General features: G+C 29.0%; 1 protein-coding gene and 1 long non-coding RNA gene across 2 annotated transcripts; both read right to left on the minus strand.

The window, feature by feature from the left end:
* Nucleotides 1–436: 436 nt before the first annotated feature.
* LOC103568807 (putative gustatory receptor 28a) lies at nt 437–3,059 on the minus strand. Its single transcript, XM_014445410.2, has 4 exons — nt 2,900–3,059; nt 2,001–2,824; nt 647–733; nt 437–520 (listed from the first exon to the last, which is right to left on the minus strand). Exons 1-4 carry the CDS (start codon nt 3,057–3,059, stop codon nt 437–439), a joined length of 1,155 nt encoding a protein of 384 aa, XP_014300896.2.
* Nucleotides 3,060–6,213: 3,154 nt separating this feature from the next.
* Nucleotides 6,214–14,452, minus strand: LOC103568773 (leucyl-cystinyl aminopeptidase). Its single transcript, XR_001345432.2, has 9 exons — nt 13,907–14,452; nt 12,568–13,023; nt 12,298–12,490; nt 11,836–12,080; nt 11,399–11,760; nt 9,013–9,478; nt 8,259–8,573; nt 6,606–6,693; nt 6,214–6,531 (listed from the first exon to the last, which is right to left on the minus strand). It is a non-coding gene; the product is annotated as a leucyl-cystinyl aminopeptidase (long non-coding RNA).
* Nucleotides 14,453–16,198: the final 1,746 nt, after the last annotated feature.

Raw genomic sequence — 16,198 nt, forward strand, 5'->3', positions numbered from 1 at the left:
TTCGTATTTGGTGCATATAAATATTCGAGCTAATTACCAAAAATTTTAAAATTCAAGTCACAATAAAAAAACTGGGATCTTACTTCTCAACAAAGTAAACAATAATAATAAACAGTAAATTTAAAAAATTCGTTTTTTACATAAGGATATTATGGTAATTATCAAGTTAGGTTAATTACAAGCAGATCGATAATGGAGCCTTGATAAACAAAAAATATAGTTTTGTAGTATTGACAAATAGATTATAGTTTACAAGCCGCACCTAAAATGCCGTGTACTGACACGTGACCAAAAAAGGGGCGATAGCCAAAAAACAAAAAAAAAGGCTTTATGTACGTGAAACTATGAGTCGATTTACTCTATTAACCTAACAAACTTTTGAATATTATATTCTTAATTTATAGTATATTAGTATATGATAATCGATTAAAAATACTTATTCAAGCATTTCAGCGCATGATTTAGATGCCATTAAAAATTGTATAAGAATAAGAAAATACGTTGTTATTCCTCCGACAATCTAAAAAAAAAAAAAAATTGCAAAAATGTAACAAAAATTTATTATGATAAACTAGAACAATAACCTAATGTACTATTTGAACCCTTATATTATATATAAAAATAGACGTTAAAAAAAATTACTAACTGATGTAAGAAGAGTCGCATCTATTTTTAGCCCTTTTGCAGTGAATGTATTGTCGTGATGTAGAAGTTGAAGTGAAAATATCTGTAACTAAACAATTAATATACATACATTAAAAAAATATTGCTGTTAGAGCAGTACCATTAAATTATTAACTTATACTCTCTAAATCTGAAACAGTGACTATTAACTGTTTCATAGTTATAAGTATACGATGTTGTATACTTATAGATGTAAAATAGTGCATATGCACTGTTTTCAGTGATTTTCACTGTTTCAGATTTAGAAAGTAGTAATTATCTAAAGTTTAGAAAAAGTAGATTCTTAATATAACAATGCTTTATTTGCGTCAAAGTTCAGATTGCTATATTGCTTATACATCTTTTTTCAATTTTTAAGCAAGTCTGCTCTCAAGATCGATAGGTGCTAGTGTCTTTTTGTACGTATGTGTCTTGCTGCAGATACTTGTGACCAGATTTAAATTGCAAGCTTTAAACAATAAATTTGGGCCAGATTATAACTCAATTCTGGAGGCAGATTATGGTTGAAAATAGTTACGCATGGCTATCTGAAGATCTGTTCAAGGCTTAAAATTGACCTTGAGCCTTGAGTAGATCTTGAGCAAGCCATGCGTAAGTACTTACTGTAAGTTACTGGTACAAGAAATTTGTCAGACACTTTTTCATTGCAACGTGTTCAAGATATCTTTGATATTCTTGCGTAAGATACCATGAGCAAGACATACATAAATCTTGACATAGATTTTTTGATACACGATCTTGCAAAAGACACGTAGGAAAAGACACTACACTGAGAGAAAGAACTGGATTTTTGAAATAGGAAAAAGATAGTTCAATGAAGCCTCCACTATTATCCTCAGTTCAGATAACTAATATATACTTGTAAAATGTACGATGATATCATAGTTGTTTTAACTGTGTTATAGTTCAATGAACAATGACAATAGCGAAAGTAACTAAGTCAAAAATGCTATTCTTATTACAAAAAAATAATGAAGATAAATCCTTAATTATATTCTTCGATGACTTAAATGATGCTAAATTAACGAAATTATAATCGTATAATTGCTGAAAGATTTGTGATTCTGCTCAAGTATAAGTTCTTAGAAATAATATTAAATAAGTACTACAACAAACAAATGCTTAGTTAAAACTACTACTTTCAAATAGTTTCGGGCATTATGATATAGTTGAAAAAACTAGAAATATTAGTTAATATGACTATTTTTTCATTCCCATCCATTTCTAGTTATTACAACCGTGTACTTTTCTCTCAGTGTGTCAGTTAAAAATAATTGATTATTTAATATTTTGAATAATTAAAAATTAAGACTCACCTCATCAGTAATTTCTCTGTCTTTGGTAACATTCAATATTTCATGAACAATAACTCGAGTTTTATATGATTGTAGTTTACATTTTTCGCACATAATAACCATCAATCCCAATTTAATTGTATAATAACTTACAGATGTAATAAAATATGAAAACCATATTTGTCTCTCAATATCAAGACCAGTAACACCAACAGATTTCAATATATAAAAATATAACGAAAACGTTATTTCAATAAACGACAATGTAACACTAGCAACAATTTGTAATCCAAATTTTTCATTAATATCAACAATTAATTTACTAATATCATTGTGTTGTTTCATAATATATTGGATATTTATCATTAATAATGGATTCCATTTGTTATGATAATTACGTCTCAATAAATGTCTTTCATTTATTTCCAAATCATTTTTAAGTTTATGTAGTTTTTCATTGATGGTCATAAAACAAGTACCGATAATACATGTATTATTTATATAAAGTTTATCAATGCAGTAAGTAATAATCGTTGAGTACATTGCCGTCAGACGGAAAAGAAATATTAAAGTATTTTGTGAATAAATATTTGGCAATTGTAATAACAAAAATATAATACCAATAAACTCAATAGTGTGAATTATTTTGGATAATCGTATTAATTTAGATTTTGGAATTTCTGATGTTACATTATTCAGTTTACAAAATAATACTTTACGTGAATTATTTTGAATAAATGAAACAAATGCGATCCAAAATCCTAAAAATAAATAGCAGTGTCCTTGTAGGGATGATGGTACACGATCATATTTTATTAATCCAGATATATCCATATGATATATTACTATTGCAAACAAAATAACATAAGTAGTAAAAATAATTATTGAGTAAATATAAAAAAATTTTGAATTTTTAATTGTTTTCGTTGATGAGGATCCAATTGTTGTATTTATTTTGTATGGAAAAAAACCATTTATTTTACACAGTATAAATGTTGGATACATCAATGATGAATAATCAGTTGCTTTGAATATTTTCCAATTTGAATTTCGATTCTTATTATTTGTAAAATTATTCATCATTGGATGGGAACTGCTGACTATAATGGAAAGTACTGAAGTTGTTGTAAATGTAATACCTTTTCTGATGAGACATTGTGATTATATGCTCATAAAATTTTTATTTATGTTATCGATTGCATTTTAAGTTATTAAAGCTAAATTATGATGAAAACATAATCATTTGTTTGTTGATAGAGTGGATGATAACCAAATAATGAATTGATATTAATGTTGCGTTGAACAATAATTTTCATTAGAATTTATCGAACTGACATCCCGGGTCAAAAAATTAGATCTGTTTCAAAATAAATAATAAATTTATATATTTTTCATTTAATTCGAATTTTTAAATTGTACTTGCCTTATATGAAAATTTAACCCTTTAACGCTTCTTGACGTTTTCCCCACTTTTCGGCCTGTCAAGTGGGCGGTGCGTATCTGCGTTAGTGTGTATCCGTGAGCTCTGGCAAGCAGTACCGTACGTAAAGACAAGAATTTAAAAAGAACAGAAATTATGAGAAATTCATAGCTAAAAAAAAAAAAAAATGAATTTAAATTTCCTTTGAAACTTGAAATAATTTATAATATCGAAAATAATTAATAAAATAAAATCATTGAAAACATTAGAATAGCAAATGATAGAGTACTAAAAGAACCCACGGCATGAGTGAATTTCGGTAACGACCGAGTCTGAATCTCATAAACTGAGGTAGTGGGGATTGTGAGCGCACGCTATAGGCTATCCCTACTTTGGCGCTGCAAGTATGACTTTGTCCGACTTCGCCGTTAAAGGGTTAATTAGTTTTTGTCCGTACTGTTTCCAATTCAGACCAATGTCAGGCTTGGTTTCGTATTATAATTATTCTGTTTTGAATTGCTTTGAGATTAAAAGCAGACTTTTTTGTTATAATTACTAACCTGCGTTCATTTGTTTTTAGGACAAAAACATACTTTTTTTACTGTAATTTTTTGTCTACTTTTAATCGCCTTTAGATCAAAAACAGGACTCTTTACAAGTATATGTAATAACAATAATAATCTAGATTTATAAGTTTATTTTTTTCTTCTTAATATTTGAAATATGCTATTGCGCTTTCGTAATAAGATGTCACAAGAATTTTGATGGTTTCTAAGTCCAAATATCTTCGAATTTATCCAGTAATAAAAAAAAAAGTTTCTTGCCATTATAAGAGGAATTTTATTACTTTTATTCAGTGTTATAAGTATTCAGTCAAGGCAACTAAAAAATAAAGTCGTAAAACTATCATTATCTGCCGACATTTCTAAACGAAAGACACTGAATAAATGGTAAACAGAACATAATCCATTCTGGGACTTTGAATATTTTTTATAAATATTGTCCATAATTAAAAATATTACAAGTCCATGATTTAATTTAGTTTTGTCTTTGCAAATTTTAAAAATTAAAATTTTTCTAATTGTAAGTTCAAGAATTAGTCTAGTTTTGTCTGCCTGTAACTTAATTGATTTTTAAAACAACAGATCACAAACAGCTCGAAATTTTTATAAAAGATCAAAAACACATCAACTAGTTCAAATACAGACCAATTAGTCCAAATCTAGTCTAATTAGACTAAAATCAAATCAAATTTTTCGACCCAGAATCAATTCTATTATTTTCTTTAAGATATGTCCATGTCGAACGTTAAAATCTACCAAGAGATAACCATCACAGTTTCTCCACAATCGACAACTAGTTACGAAGAACGTTTTGGTCAATGTGCCGTCAAGTTGAGGGTAATATTTGACTATTCAATTGGTGACTACAAATTGGCTTTAACTTTTTCAAAAAGTTGGCGACGATTTGCGGCCGCAATATGAAGGCTCTTTAGCAGAAAAAGTTTCCGTCAAGTTGTTGGCAATTTCTTGCTCGCCCAAGTTATGGCATTCAACTTAGCGATAAGTTGTCATTAACTGTTGCAAAACGCCAACGAGTTGCAGAAATGTTAGCGTCAAGTTTCAGTTGCAAATTTACGTCAAGTTGCAAGCGAATGGTTATACCCTGGTAGCCAAGCTAACAGCAAGCTAGCGACGACCCACTGTTGCTATTTGTCGCAATATATCAGGATATCTGGGTAAAAACCGTTTATCGACTGGTGAAAAATAATTTATGACAAAGCAATGAAGATTCCTACATTTCTTATCAGTGTGTTATAATAGTTTATACCCTCATAGACAAGTTGACGTCAGTCTCCTACCTTAATTTAACGACAAGATAATCTCAATATTTGGACGTGGATTTTAGCTGTTTTTCTTTAATTTTATAACAGTAATTTTTATATAGCTTCTAAAAAAATGTGTAAGATAAACTTTTTCGGAACACTTTCATCATTCGAGTCATAATTGTTTAAGACGTAATTAGAATAGTAAAATTCGAAAATTTGTTTAGTACTTCCCATTCTTAATCCCCATGGAAAATCAAGTCATTGGTTGCTGTGCGCCTATGACTCGTATTAAAAACATTATACTTGACAAATAACGATTAATGTAGCCTACTTGTATAACAGTGGGACCTGGTTATTCCGTGTCTGATAACCACGAACTATAGTTAATTAAATTTGTCCCGAATAAATTAAATTAATTAATTGTAAGTTATTAAATATAAATATTAATTAATTGGAGGCGTGGAACTACCCCACTGTTGTCTAAATTCAAATAGAATTCGATCTAGGGTGCCTCTGACATGGTTCCGAGTGACTGAGAAGTGTTAATTAACATAGAATTGTTCTAATAGATGGCCGTAGAATCAGTTAAATTTTGCGCTCGATTTTCAAGTCAAAAAATCAGAAACGCACGATTACACTTGTTGTGAAAATAAGACTATTTTTCCCCTACTATTTATTGTATCCATAATCCCTCAAAATTCCTTAACAATTTGCTAGCATTCCGTCAACATAAACACATCTAATTTGTTAGCATAAAGATAACATTCTGAAACCGATTTATTGACATAAAAAAGTTGTCAATTTTTCAGTTTTTTGGTGTCAAAAAACTAATTGCTGCTTATCTATAAAACGTTATAAAGTGTAATTAAAAAGTTACAAAAATATTATCAAAAAGTTGACAAATTGTTACCATAACGTTTTAAAACATACTCTCTTTTTTAAATAAAAATATATACAATGAAATAGAATACCTTAGAGAAAAAATATAGTTTTATTTTTGATTCACAAATTTTTATGTTTATTATTAATTTGATTTATTTTAATATAATGAAAATAGTTTTGGTGTAAAATTGATTGTAGTTTGCCCAAATGATAAAAAAAAATATAATGATAAATTAGGTAATAGATATTTATCAGTATTGCATTTTTAACGTTTCCAATCTGTTGTCATAAATAGATTCGAAGTAATCGTACTCATAATCTTTTTTATACACGTATGAAGAAATTACTTCCAGGACGTTCTTTTTATAAACTTGATAATTATTATTTAATTCAAGAGCTCGAGACTGGATGAATCTTATAAACTGCAACAAAAAAAACGTTTTATTAAATATGTATAATAAATTGTATGAATTTTTTTTTCAAGTGTATAATTTACCTTTTCCCATTGATTCTGATCTTCTAGATATTCAGTGAACTGTTTGATTACATGTGGAATTGCATTTTTATTACCGATTGACAAAAATCTATAAAACAATTTTTTTAATTATAATTATTGAATTACAGCAAAGAGGTCGGCAAAATAAAACGGGCGAACAAAATCGGCCGATCAAAACATTTGCTAAAAATTTTTTTTTAGCAAAATTATTTTTAATTATCATAAAGTAGGGGAGGTCGGATGTAGTTGTCACAGTTGTCATAACGAAAGACAACGAACGAAATATAGTCGAACTTAATTAACTCGGATTCCATTATCTCAGAACTTCCCCGTAATCTTGACCCCCGCTACGAACTTCACTGTCTCTCGCATGTCAGGGTGTAGAGTATTGGGCGGGGACAACCGAATCAACTGCAGTGTACGCAATGGAAAAAATACGCATTAAATTATACTGGCGTTGTAAACAAGTAAATGAAAAAAGTGCTAAATAACAGTTTTTTGTGTAATCAGTTAGAAAAATACAGGAAAAAATAGTAACTGCAAATTTTATATATTTCCAACTGTCAGTTAGAAATTAGAAAAAAGAAAGAAATGGATACATGCAATAAGGAGAAAAAAGGAAGTAATGGATAACCTAACTTTCTAGTATGTTTACAAAAATTGATGCGCTATGTTATGTGAGATGAAAAATAATTTTGTTTTTGTCAATTTCTAATAAAATATAATTATTGTAATTTTGATAGATCACCATGGAAGCAAGGTTGAAATAATGTATTATGCGATACTTTAAAATTTTTAAGAATTATAATTATTTTATCTCTATACTGCTATTGTGATTATTATTGTTATTATTATTTTCAGTTAACCTTATTCCGTTCGAAATAATATCCCTGGTTAGAAATACTGATTGAAAATAATTGAGAAGCGATCACCCTATGCAAACTGTATATCTATATATATAAACAAAGAATTGAAATTATTGAAAAGAATTTGAATTTCAGCATTTTTAATTCTTTTCAATCAATATTTTTAAACAGGGATCTATTTTATATTTATTAAAATTTTTTATACTTGATTTTTTCAAAACAATGCACAATATTTATTGCATCTTTCACATGTCGTATTGCATGTATATTTTTCGCGATTATAAATTTTAATTTTCATATTTTCAAAAATTTGTCATTTTCTAAACGCTTATTGAGCATCATTTAATGCGGTCAATAGATGTCGTTTTCGTCGCGCACCCTGCCAATGTTTATCTATGCATTATTCCTGTAGATGTAAGAGTATATGCGTTTAATTTTCGAGAAAAGGCATCCGTTAACTCGGAAATTTCCACTCCTCCGTAGACTAATTGTCCGAGTTAATGGAGTTCGACTGCCGATCGCCGATCGCCACTGATGACCAATGTGACAACCATATCCGGCCTTTCCCACTTTAATTATTATGTTGCCATATTGTAAGGCGTCAATTAATTTTGAATAATTGAACATTTATTAAAACTAATTGATAATCTATTTTTTTTTTAAATTCCAAAAAAAAATATTTTTTAAAAATAATTTAATTTTGGGGAGTGCGCAATTTTGCTCGGCTTTTCCTTCTGTAAAAATACCAAACGATAAATAAAATAAAATTTTATAAATATATACTTACTTATTCTCTAGAGCCTTAAAATTTCTGATAAAGTAATCCAATAAAAAGTTTGTGTTGTTTTGTTGAGGATCATGAATAATATTATCAAAAATCGTAACTAGATCGTTAATATTTTCGTTTGTCGTATTACTAATAATTTTATTAAAATATTTTTCAATGATTTTATCAGACTTCACGCAGTGTAAATACTCAAAATTATAACTTGAACTATTTGTAAATTTGATTAATTTATGAGAAAATATATTATCCCATTCAGTAGAATTAAAATCTTGAAATACATTACACAAAACCCATGGATATATGGGTTTTAGATTTCTGTAAAAAAATATATATATTAATTATTATAAATTTATGTAGAGAGGGCCGTGACACAACGCAACCTTTCAAAAATTTTCCGAAAATTTTTTTGTCATTATATGTATATGAGTTTTAAATCTCTGATTAAAAACTTCGATTAAATAAGATTGAATCTGATTGAAACTGAGTTTTTAATTAGGGATGTGTACCAAATTTCAAAGCAATACAAGATATACGGAGCACGATGAACACTCCAGAAAAACGTTCAGAGGGGATTTATCGTGCCCTTAAAATAAATTTTTTCGCTTAATTTATAGCAAAGTAATGATAAATTTATTCGAAATAGATCAAAACAACTTGTACCCAGTGATCAAAAGCCACAAAAATAATATTAGCATCAGGAGCAGTTGTGCCCCGGTCTACCCCAAATAATTATTGCTAAAAAAAATTTACTTACGTTATTTCAGAGGTTCCATTAATTAATGATTTATATAAATAATAAGCGGTAGGTTTGCATTTTTCATTATCAAATCGACAAATAATCGATAATAGAGAACGTCTTAATCGTATAACTAATTTTGAATCATTTTCATGTTCTGTCATTCCGATATCATCTATTATATTTTTGGTAATGATATTTATGTAATTTTTGAACAAATTATTACCACTTATACTCGTTACTTTTATAATTCGATTAATAAGATCGACACCAGAAAACCAAGCAACGTAATTTTTTTCATGGCTGAGATATCCAATAAGATCGATTGCCAGTTTATAGTAATCGTAATTATGTGTGAATGATTCATAGACATCATCAATAATTCTTGCACGATTAATAGGATGTATTTTGTTGTAATTATCCGAGTGCAGGTAATTTATAATGCGTTTTAAATTTTCTACGTCATAATGAACTTTGTAGTATCCTGTTAAAAAAAAATTCTTCATGATTATTATGAACTTGACCGGAAATATAATAATAATATTTTCTATGTATTCATGGAAATAATTATCACAAATATGAATATAAATATATTTATATCCTTGAATTCGTAAAAGTACGTACATTTTTAGTTAAACATACGAGTGAAAGTAAGTAAATTTATACGAACGTAATGATTGGCATTAATTGATCAAATTTATTAAAAGATACCGTTACGATATAAGAATTATAAAATTTAAATAACTTTTGTGGATATTAATTTGAGTATTTTAGATAATAATTAAATACTAAAAGAATATTTATTTCAATGAACATGTTGGTTTTTTATAAATTAATACAAAAATTTTAATCTGATATGAGATGAAATAAATAAATAAAATCTACACATGAAAAGAGGAATAGTTTGAATTTGAAACTATACACGAAACATGAATTGTGAAAAATCTGGAGTGACTTTTAAAACCGAGTTAAGTTCGTCACCAGAGTTATAAAAAAAATCACTCTACGTATGAAGTTATATTTAATACACGCTGAAACAAGTGATAATACTTCCCTTAAGGCATTCTTACCCGTGATAATAATCATTACTATCTCAGTAGGTAAAACTCAAAAATTTTTCAGACATAACAAATATTACTATTTGTACGGAGAGAAATTTATGGTAACCGTTCCTAGATCATTTATGAAATATCATCCCATACTGTTATGGTAATGATTACTTAAAATTATGGGATATAGGCCCATACTTTCTGGGAAAAGTTCTCGTAAGTATGGGAACAATTTCCATCATTATGGTAACAGTTCCTATATCGCATGTGAAAAAATTATGGTAATGATTACCATAACATGTGGTAACCGTTACCATAATATCATAGTAACCTTTACCATAGTATAAAGGCAATGATTACCATAATATTATGCTAATGGTAACTATAATATACATGGGTGCCGTTCCTATAATCAACAATTCAAAAAATCAGTTACCATGCATTATGGGAACCATGCCCATAATATATTGTAATTGTTACTATACATTTCTCTTCGTATAGATGGTAACTGTTACTATCGGCAATAGTAAATATTATCATACGAGAAACGAATAGTTAACATAAAAGCATAATAATGATTATCACCTACAGATGGTAATCATTCCCTACTGCAAGATGGTAATAGTTAGCATTTTTTTTCAGCGTGTAGAATAGTATGTTGAGTGACAAGGGATGAAACAAGACGATTTCAGAGTAGGGTGAAGTTGGCTGCCCGAGCCTTAGGTGAGAGCTGACATCACCCGCAGTCTGAAATCGTGTTTAGCCCTGAGCCACACACCATATTTTTCATGATTATCTGCATCGGAACTTCAAGATTCAGTGTCAGCAGCCAGTAAGAAACAAGTTAATTTCAAGCTGATGATGCGGAGAACTGTTAAAGAATGAGAAATCTGTGATTTACAGTCACTTATTAGATAATAAATTAGACAAAATATTATTTTCACTTATTTTTAGTAATTGTATATGGTTAATTAAAACTGTCACTTAAAAAAATCAAATGAGTAAATTTAAGTGGCAAGCAAACAAATGAGAGTAATAAGGCTGCAAATGAACATTGAATACAACTAACACCGAACAGAAACAATTATGTTTTTTTCCCAAGGGAAGAAACACGCATGTTTCTACCCACTGTATGAAGCTATTTGCGAATTACGAATTTGCTATTAGTTGTTAACAGTATCGGCTTGAAATAAGCTTGTTTCGACTGGCTGCAGAGACACTGAAACTTTAAGTTTCGATGCTGTTATCATGAAAAAATTTTTGTCTTCAATTCATAATGTAAAATATTTCTTGGGAAAAGAAATTCTTTTTTTCTGTGTGACTAAATATTAATTAGAATTATTAGTAAACTTTACCTCTTTGTTGGACATTAAGAATTATCCAGTCATCAGGATTTACTCCAGATAATGTTATAGATTTTTTATTTTGTTTGATCCAAGTGACCGGTACTGTTGATGAAAAATCAGGATTTGATTGCGTTGCATAATTAATTGGAATACTCCAAGTAATGTTTTTGCGATTCGCCAATACATTAGACTGAGTAATTGTCACTAATCCTGTATTATAATCTCTTGTTACATTGAGAATAGGGAAACCCCGCTGATTAATCCACGGTTCCATAATATTTTTAATATTCAGAGAATTGTTAATAAATTTTTTGTTGTAAGCTTCTTGAAGGCTCCTCCACAAATCGTTTGATGTAACGCCACGAAATTTGCTGTAAATAATTTAGTTAGTTAAGCCATCAATAATTTTAATAAATAGTTAAATCACGGTCAAAATTTAAACTTACTTATTTTTAAGAAACTGTTGTAGGCCAGCTTGAAAAACTTCTTGGGTAACGATATGTTCTAACATTTGAATAATTACGAAACTTTTCATATGGTAAACTATACTAAATTTCTGCTTTATCGACAAAGTATTGTCAGGCATGGATCCCATTGGCAGTAGAACATTACCAATCATAGGTTCGGTTAAAAATAAAAATTGATAAGTATCGATTGTTTCAAAATCGATAGCTGCTAATTCTGGATACAGCTGTAATCATATAAATACAATTAATAATTCAAAATAATTATAATTTTGTTTTCTTTAAAATTTCAAACAAAATAAATTTGAAAAAAAATTTGACTGAGTTAATAAAAATAAATTTTGATTGCGGGACTTTTTTTAAACTTCCCGCGTAAAAAATGAAAATTTTGAAATACCCATCAGATTTTTGTTGTTTACTAATTTATATTAATTTTTTTTTTACCTCATTGATAAACTTGTACTGCAAATACAATGAAATTCCCTTGCATATCCATAAATCATTCCACCAAAATGGAGTCACTAAATTTCCGAACCATTGCTGAACTACTTCATTAGCAATATTTTTCAAGATAGTCATTTTTGTAGGATAAGTTATCATAGTTGAATTTTTACTTATCAATTTAACTTTTTGCGATCTTAGAAAAAAAAGAATAAAAAAAATTAAGATTAAATTTATATATTTTTTGAATAATTATATCATTAACAAACTTACTTGTAAGTTATGAGTCCCCAACTTTCTACTGCTATAGATGGTTTCAAAAATTGTGGAATGGTGACCGAGTCCAATTTCGGTAGGACGTATGGAATACCAGTGTAACGTTCGAGAATTGGCAACATTAATTCCGTTGAACTTAGAGCATGTTCAACTAAATTCAAATCTCCTTTAGGAGCGTAAAATGTAACATTTCCATATTTGTTTGAAATAAATTTATAGTCAGCAACTACAATGGAAACTTGATACGATGAAATTGGCATCGATTTATCAAAATAAGTTTTAACCTTGTCATTGCTCAGAAGTTCACTAGTTATTTTCGGCATATTGGAGAGTGCGGTATAATTCTTATGATGAATAATTGAAATTTCATAATTAGCTTTAAATCCAGGCTCATCCCAGCATGGAAATACAGTTCTAGCAAATGTCGGCCGTAAATTCGTTACCACGAGATACCTTAAAAATTTTAATAATAAATAATTTAATCATTTCACATGTTATTTGAGGAAAATTATAGAATAGATTTTTGTGAATGTTTGAGTGTAATCAAAATTTTGTTTAAATCTTTCGACTCAATCTACACGGAGAGAAAAGAATAGTCCTGATTCCTATGCTAGAATGGTAACCATTACAGTGTTACATAGTAACGAAGATTTTTGTGAAAAACCTGAATTAATTTGCTGGACAAAATCTTTAGAATTGTGGCAAAAAAATGAGTATAGCTCATTCGATGCAGAATCAAATTTTCAGCAAGATGTGTTTTTTATTTTTTTTATTCATCAAAATTTCAATTTTTTATTAACAAAAAACATAAACAAAACACAGGATCTTAGCTTTTTGTTAACTCAATAATTATAAGCCATATCGAAAATCTAAAAAAAGATCCTTAAATCCCGGAACTTTAGCTTCATAAACAATAATTTTTATTTAATTACCCGCGCGGAACCCCATTATCTGGATTGGGTATCTGGATTCCTATACAAGTAATCCATATGGGAAAATATGGATACATGAATTCCCATGTATTGATTTCACATAAAAAACCAAAGGTACAGTACACTCTGGTTATAAGTTATGTTTCTGTCTATACTCTTACTTACAGGAAAAAATGAAATTGACGTGAGATTGAGTAGAGCGTCTGATGTAACTTATAACCAGAGTCTCCTGTACCTGAATTTCTATATTGGAAATACATATAGTAAACTGTGGATACCTGGAATCCCATATAATTAATCCATAACGGAACTTCAGTACCTCAATTTCTTATATAAAAATTTTATATACATGGTAAAGCATATTTTTTTGCTTGAAGTTGAGTTTTATTTAACGGCACACTTACTTGGAGTTATTTTTATCATCTTGATCGACAGCTCGATACATTCCGCTGAAGTTGATATCATTACCATAACCATTCCACTGCAATTTGAGAGTATAATTTCCAATTTCTAGTGCGTCACTACATTTAATCGTGATAAGTTCTCGCTTAGAATTCCATGATTGGTGAACTACTTTATAGATCTTTCCAACTTCGTTAGATATTTCAGTATATTCATTATCAATAAATAAATTTTTTGATTTATGTAAAATTAATGAATTTGTATGTTGGATAACTTCAAAATAAATTGAACTCCTCCCCGTAAATGAAAATTTTTCGCTAAACAAATTTGGATTAAACTCAATTTTATACAATCGCGGAATAGTATTATTTGGAAGACGATTACTTAATTCCGAATTTACTGTTACAAAAAAATATAACAATAGTAATAATAAAAAATTGTACACTGTGTAATGACTTAAAATCATGATTTTTTAAAAAAAGACAATGTAAAATAAATATATTATATTATTTAAAATTTATTAAAAATTAATTATTATGGCTACAGTATCAACGGAAACGAGTTTATTTTTAAAACGTTTTTGTGAGAATCTTATATATATATTAGGCTATTGTCCCCCACTCTAGTATACAGACATTTTTATCGCCGTTTTACGATTAAAAAAAGAAAAAATAAATTAAAATCTAATTCCAATAGTTCCTAAAATAATTACTTCAGAATTAACATTTTAATCTACACCTGTTTAAAGTAAACGATGTATAATTTTATGAAAATTTTCGACTAGCTTTTAAACTGAATAATCTAAATTTAGCGATTATAAATAAGTATTTGAGATAGCTGCGTAATAACAGCCCTGATGACAAAATACCTGCGATAAAAAAAACCCATTAATAAAATATAAACTGTATTGTCATCATTGTTATAATAAAAAAAAGATTTTATTAATGTGAAAAAAGTATTACTGTTACAAATACAGTATCAACATAGTAATTGTCGGATATGATTAGTCGGATTTCGAAACGTCGATATAATTAATTAATTAACCCTTTAACTCTTCTTGACGTTTTCCCCACTTTTCGGCCTGTCAAGTGGGCGGTGCGTATCTGCGTTAGTGTGTATCCGTGAGCTCTGGCGAGCAGTACCGTACGTAAAGACAAGAATTTAAAAAGAACAGAAATTATGAGAAATTCATAGCTGAAAAAAAAAAAAAGTTGAATTTAAATTTCCTTTGAAACTTGAAATAATTTATAATATTGAAAATAATTAATAAAATAAAATCATTGAAAACATTAGAATAGCAAATGATAGAGTACTAAAAGAACCCACGGCATGAGTGAATTTCGGTAACGACCGAGTCTGAATCTCATAAACTGAGGTAGTGGGGATTGTGAGCGCACGCTATAGGCTATCCATACTTTGGCGCTGCAAGTACGACTTTGTCCGACTTCGCCGTTAAAGGGTTAATGTACTGGAGCTAACCAGTGTTCACCCATTGTTACAGGAGCCGATTCCTCACCCTTTTGAGTATACACGCGTTTTGTACATCCCTATCTTCTAGCATACCATAATTATAGCGAAACATTGCATGAGCTCATTATTAACATTTCCTAGGATCAATGATCCTTCAGCATGGGTAACCATCCAAACCAACAGCTACTATGAGACCAGACTCATAGAATCCTAAGCATTCGGTTTCCCTTAAGCCAGTTTGGATGAAGTCGCCCATAGCACCAATTCCATGTATTGGTCGACATACTTGGCTAAGAGGGAATGAAGTGTCTTTTCCTGCCTTCTTGAAAAGACGCTTAGTTAACGTCGATATTCGTTAAAAACTCTGATTTAGATTAAAACCAACAATTTTGATATTTTTAATTTCATATTTAGTCATATTTAGTCTTGCGCATATAGTCTCGTGCATGACTTTTCATCCTTCGTAATATATGGTCATGCATGATTGAATATGTCTTTGCACGATCAATCATGACTTTACATAAATCATGCATGACCATGTATGATTGAATATACTTTTGCATGGTCAGATATAGCGTTGCCTGAATCATGCTTGCTCGTGTCTTACCATGCATGATCAAACATGATCATGTATGTCAATTTTTTTCTCGGATACTGAAAAGTTGGAAAAACAATGTAATTTAAAGTATATTATTACGCGGTATTTTAAAGTGGGTATTTTAGTATGTTAATGTTTCAATGGGTATTTTCTCATCAAATGATTTGACGTATTATTAATTACCAAATATAAAAAAATTAGTAATGATCTAAAATGTTTGTCAACT

This window comes from Microplitis demolitor, chromosome 6 (assembly GCF_026212275.2).
Source record: "Microplitis demolitor isolate Queensland-Clemson2020A chromosome 6, iyMicDemo2.1a, whole genome shotgun sequence".
Taxonomy (NCBI): Eukaryota; Metazoa; Arthropoda; class Insecta; order Hymenoptera; family Braconidae; genus Microplitis; species Microplitis demolitor.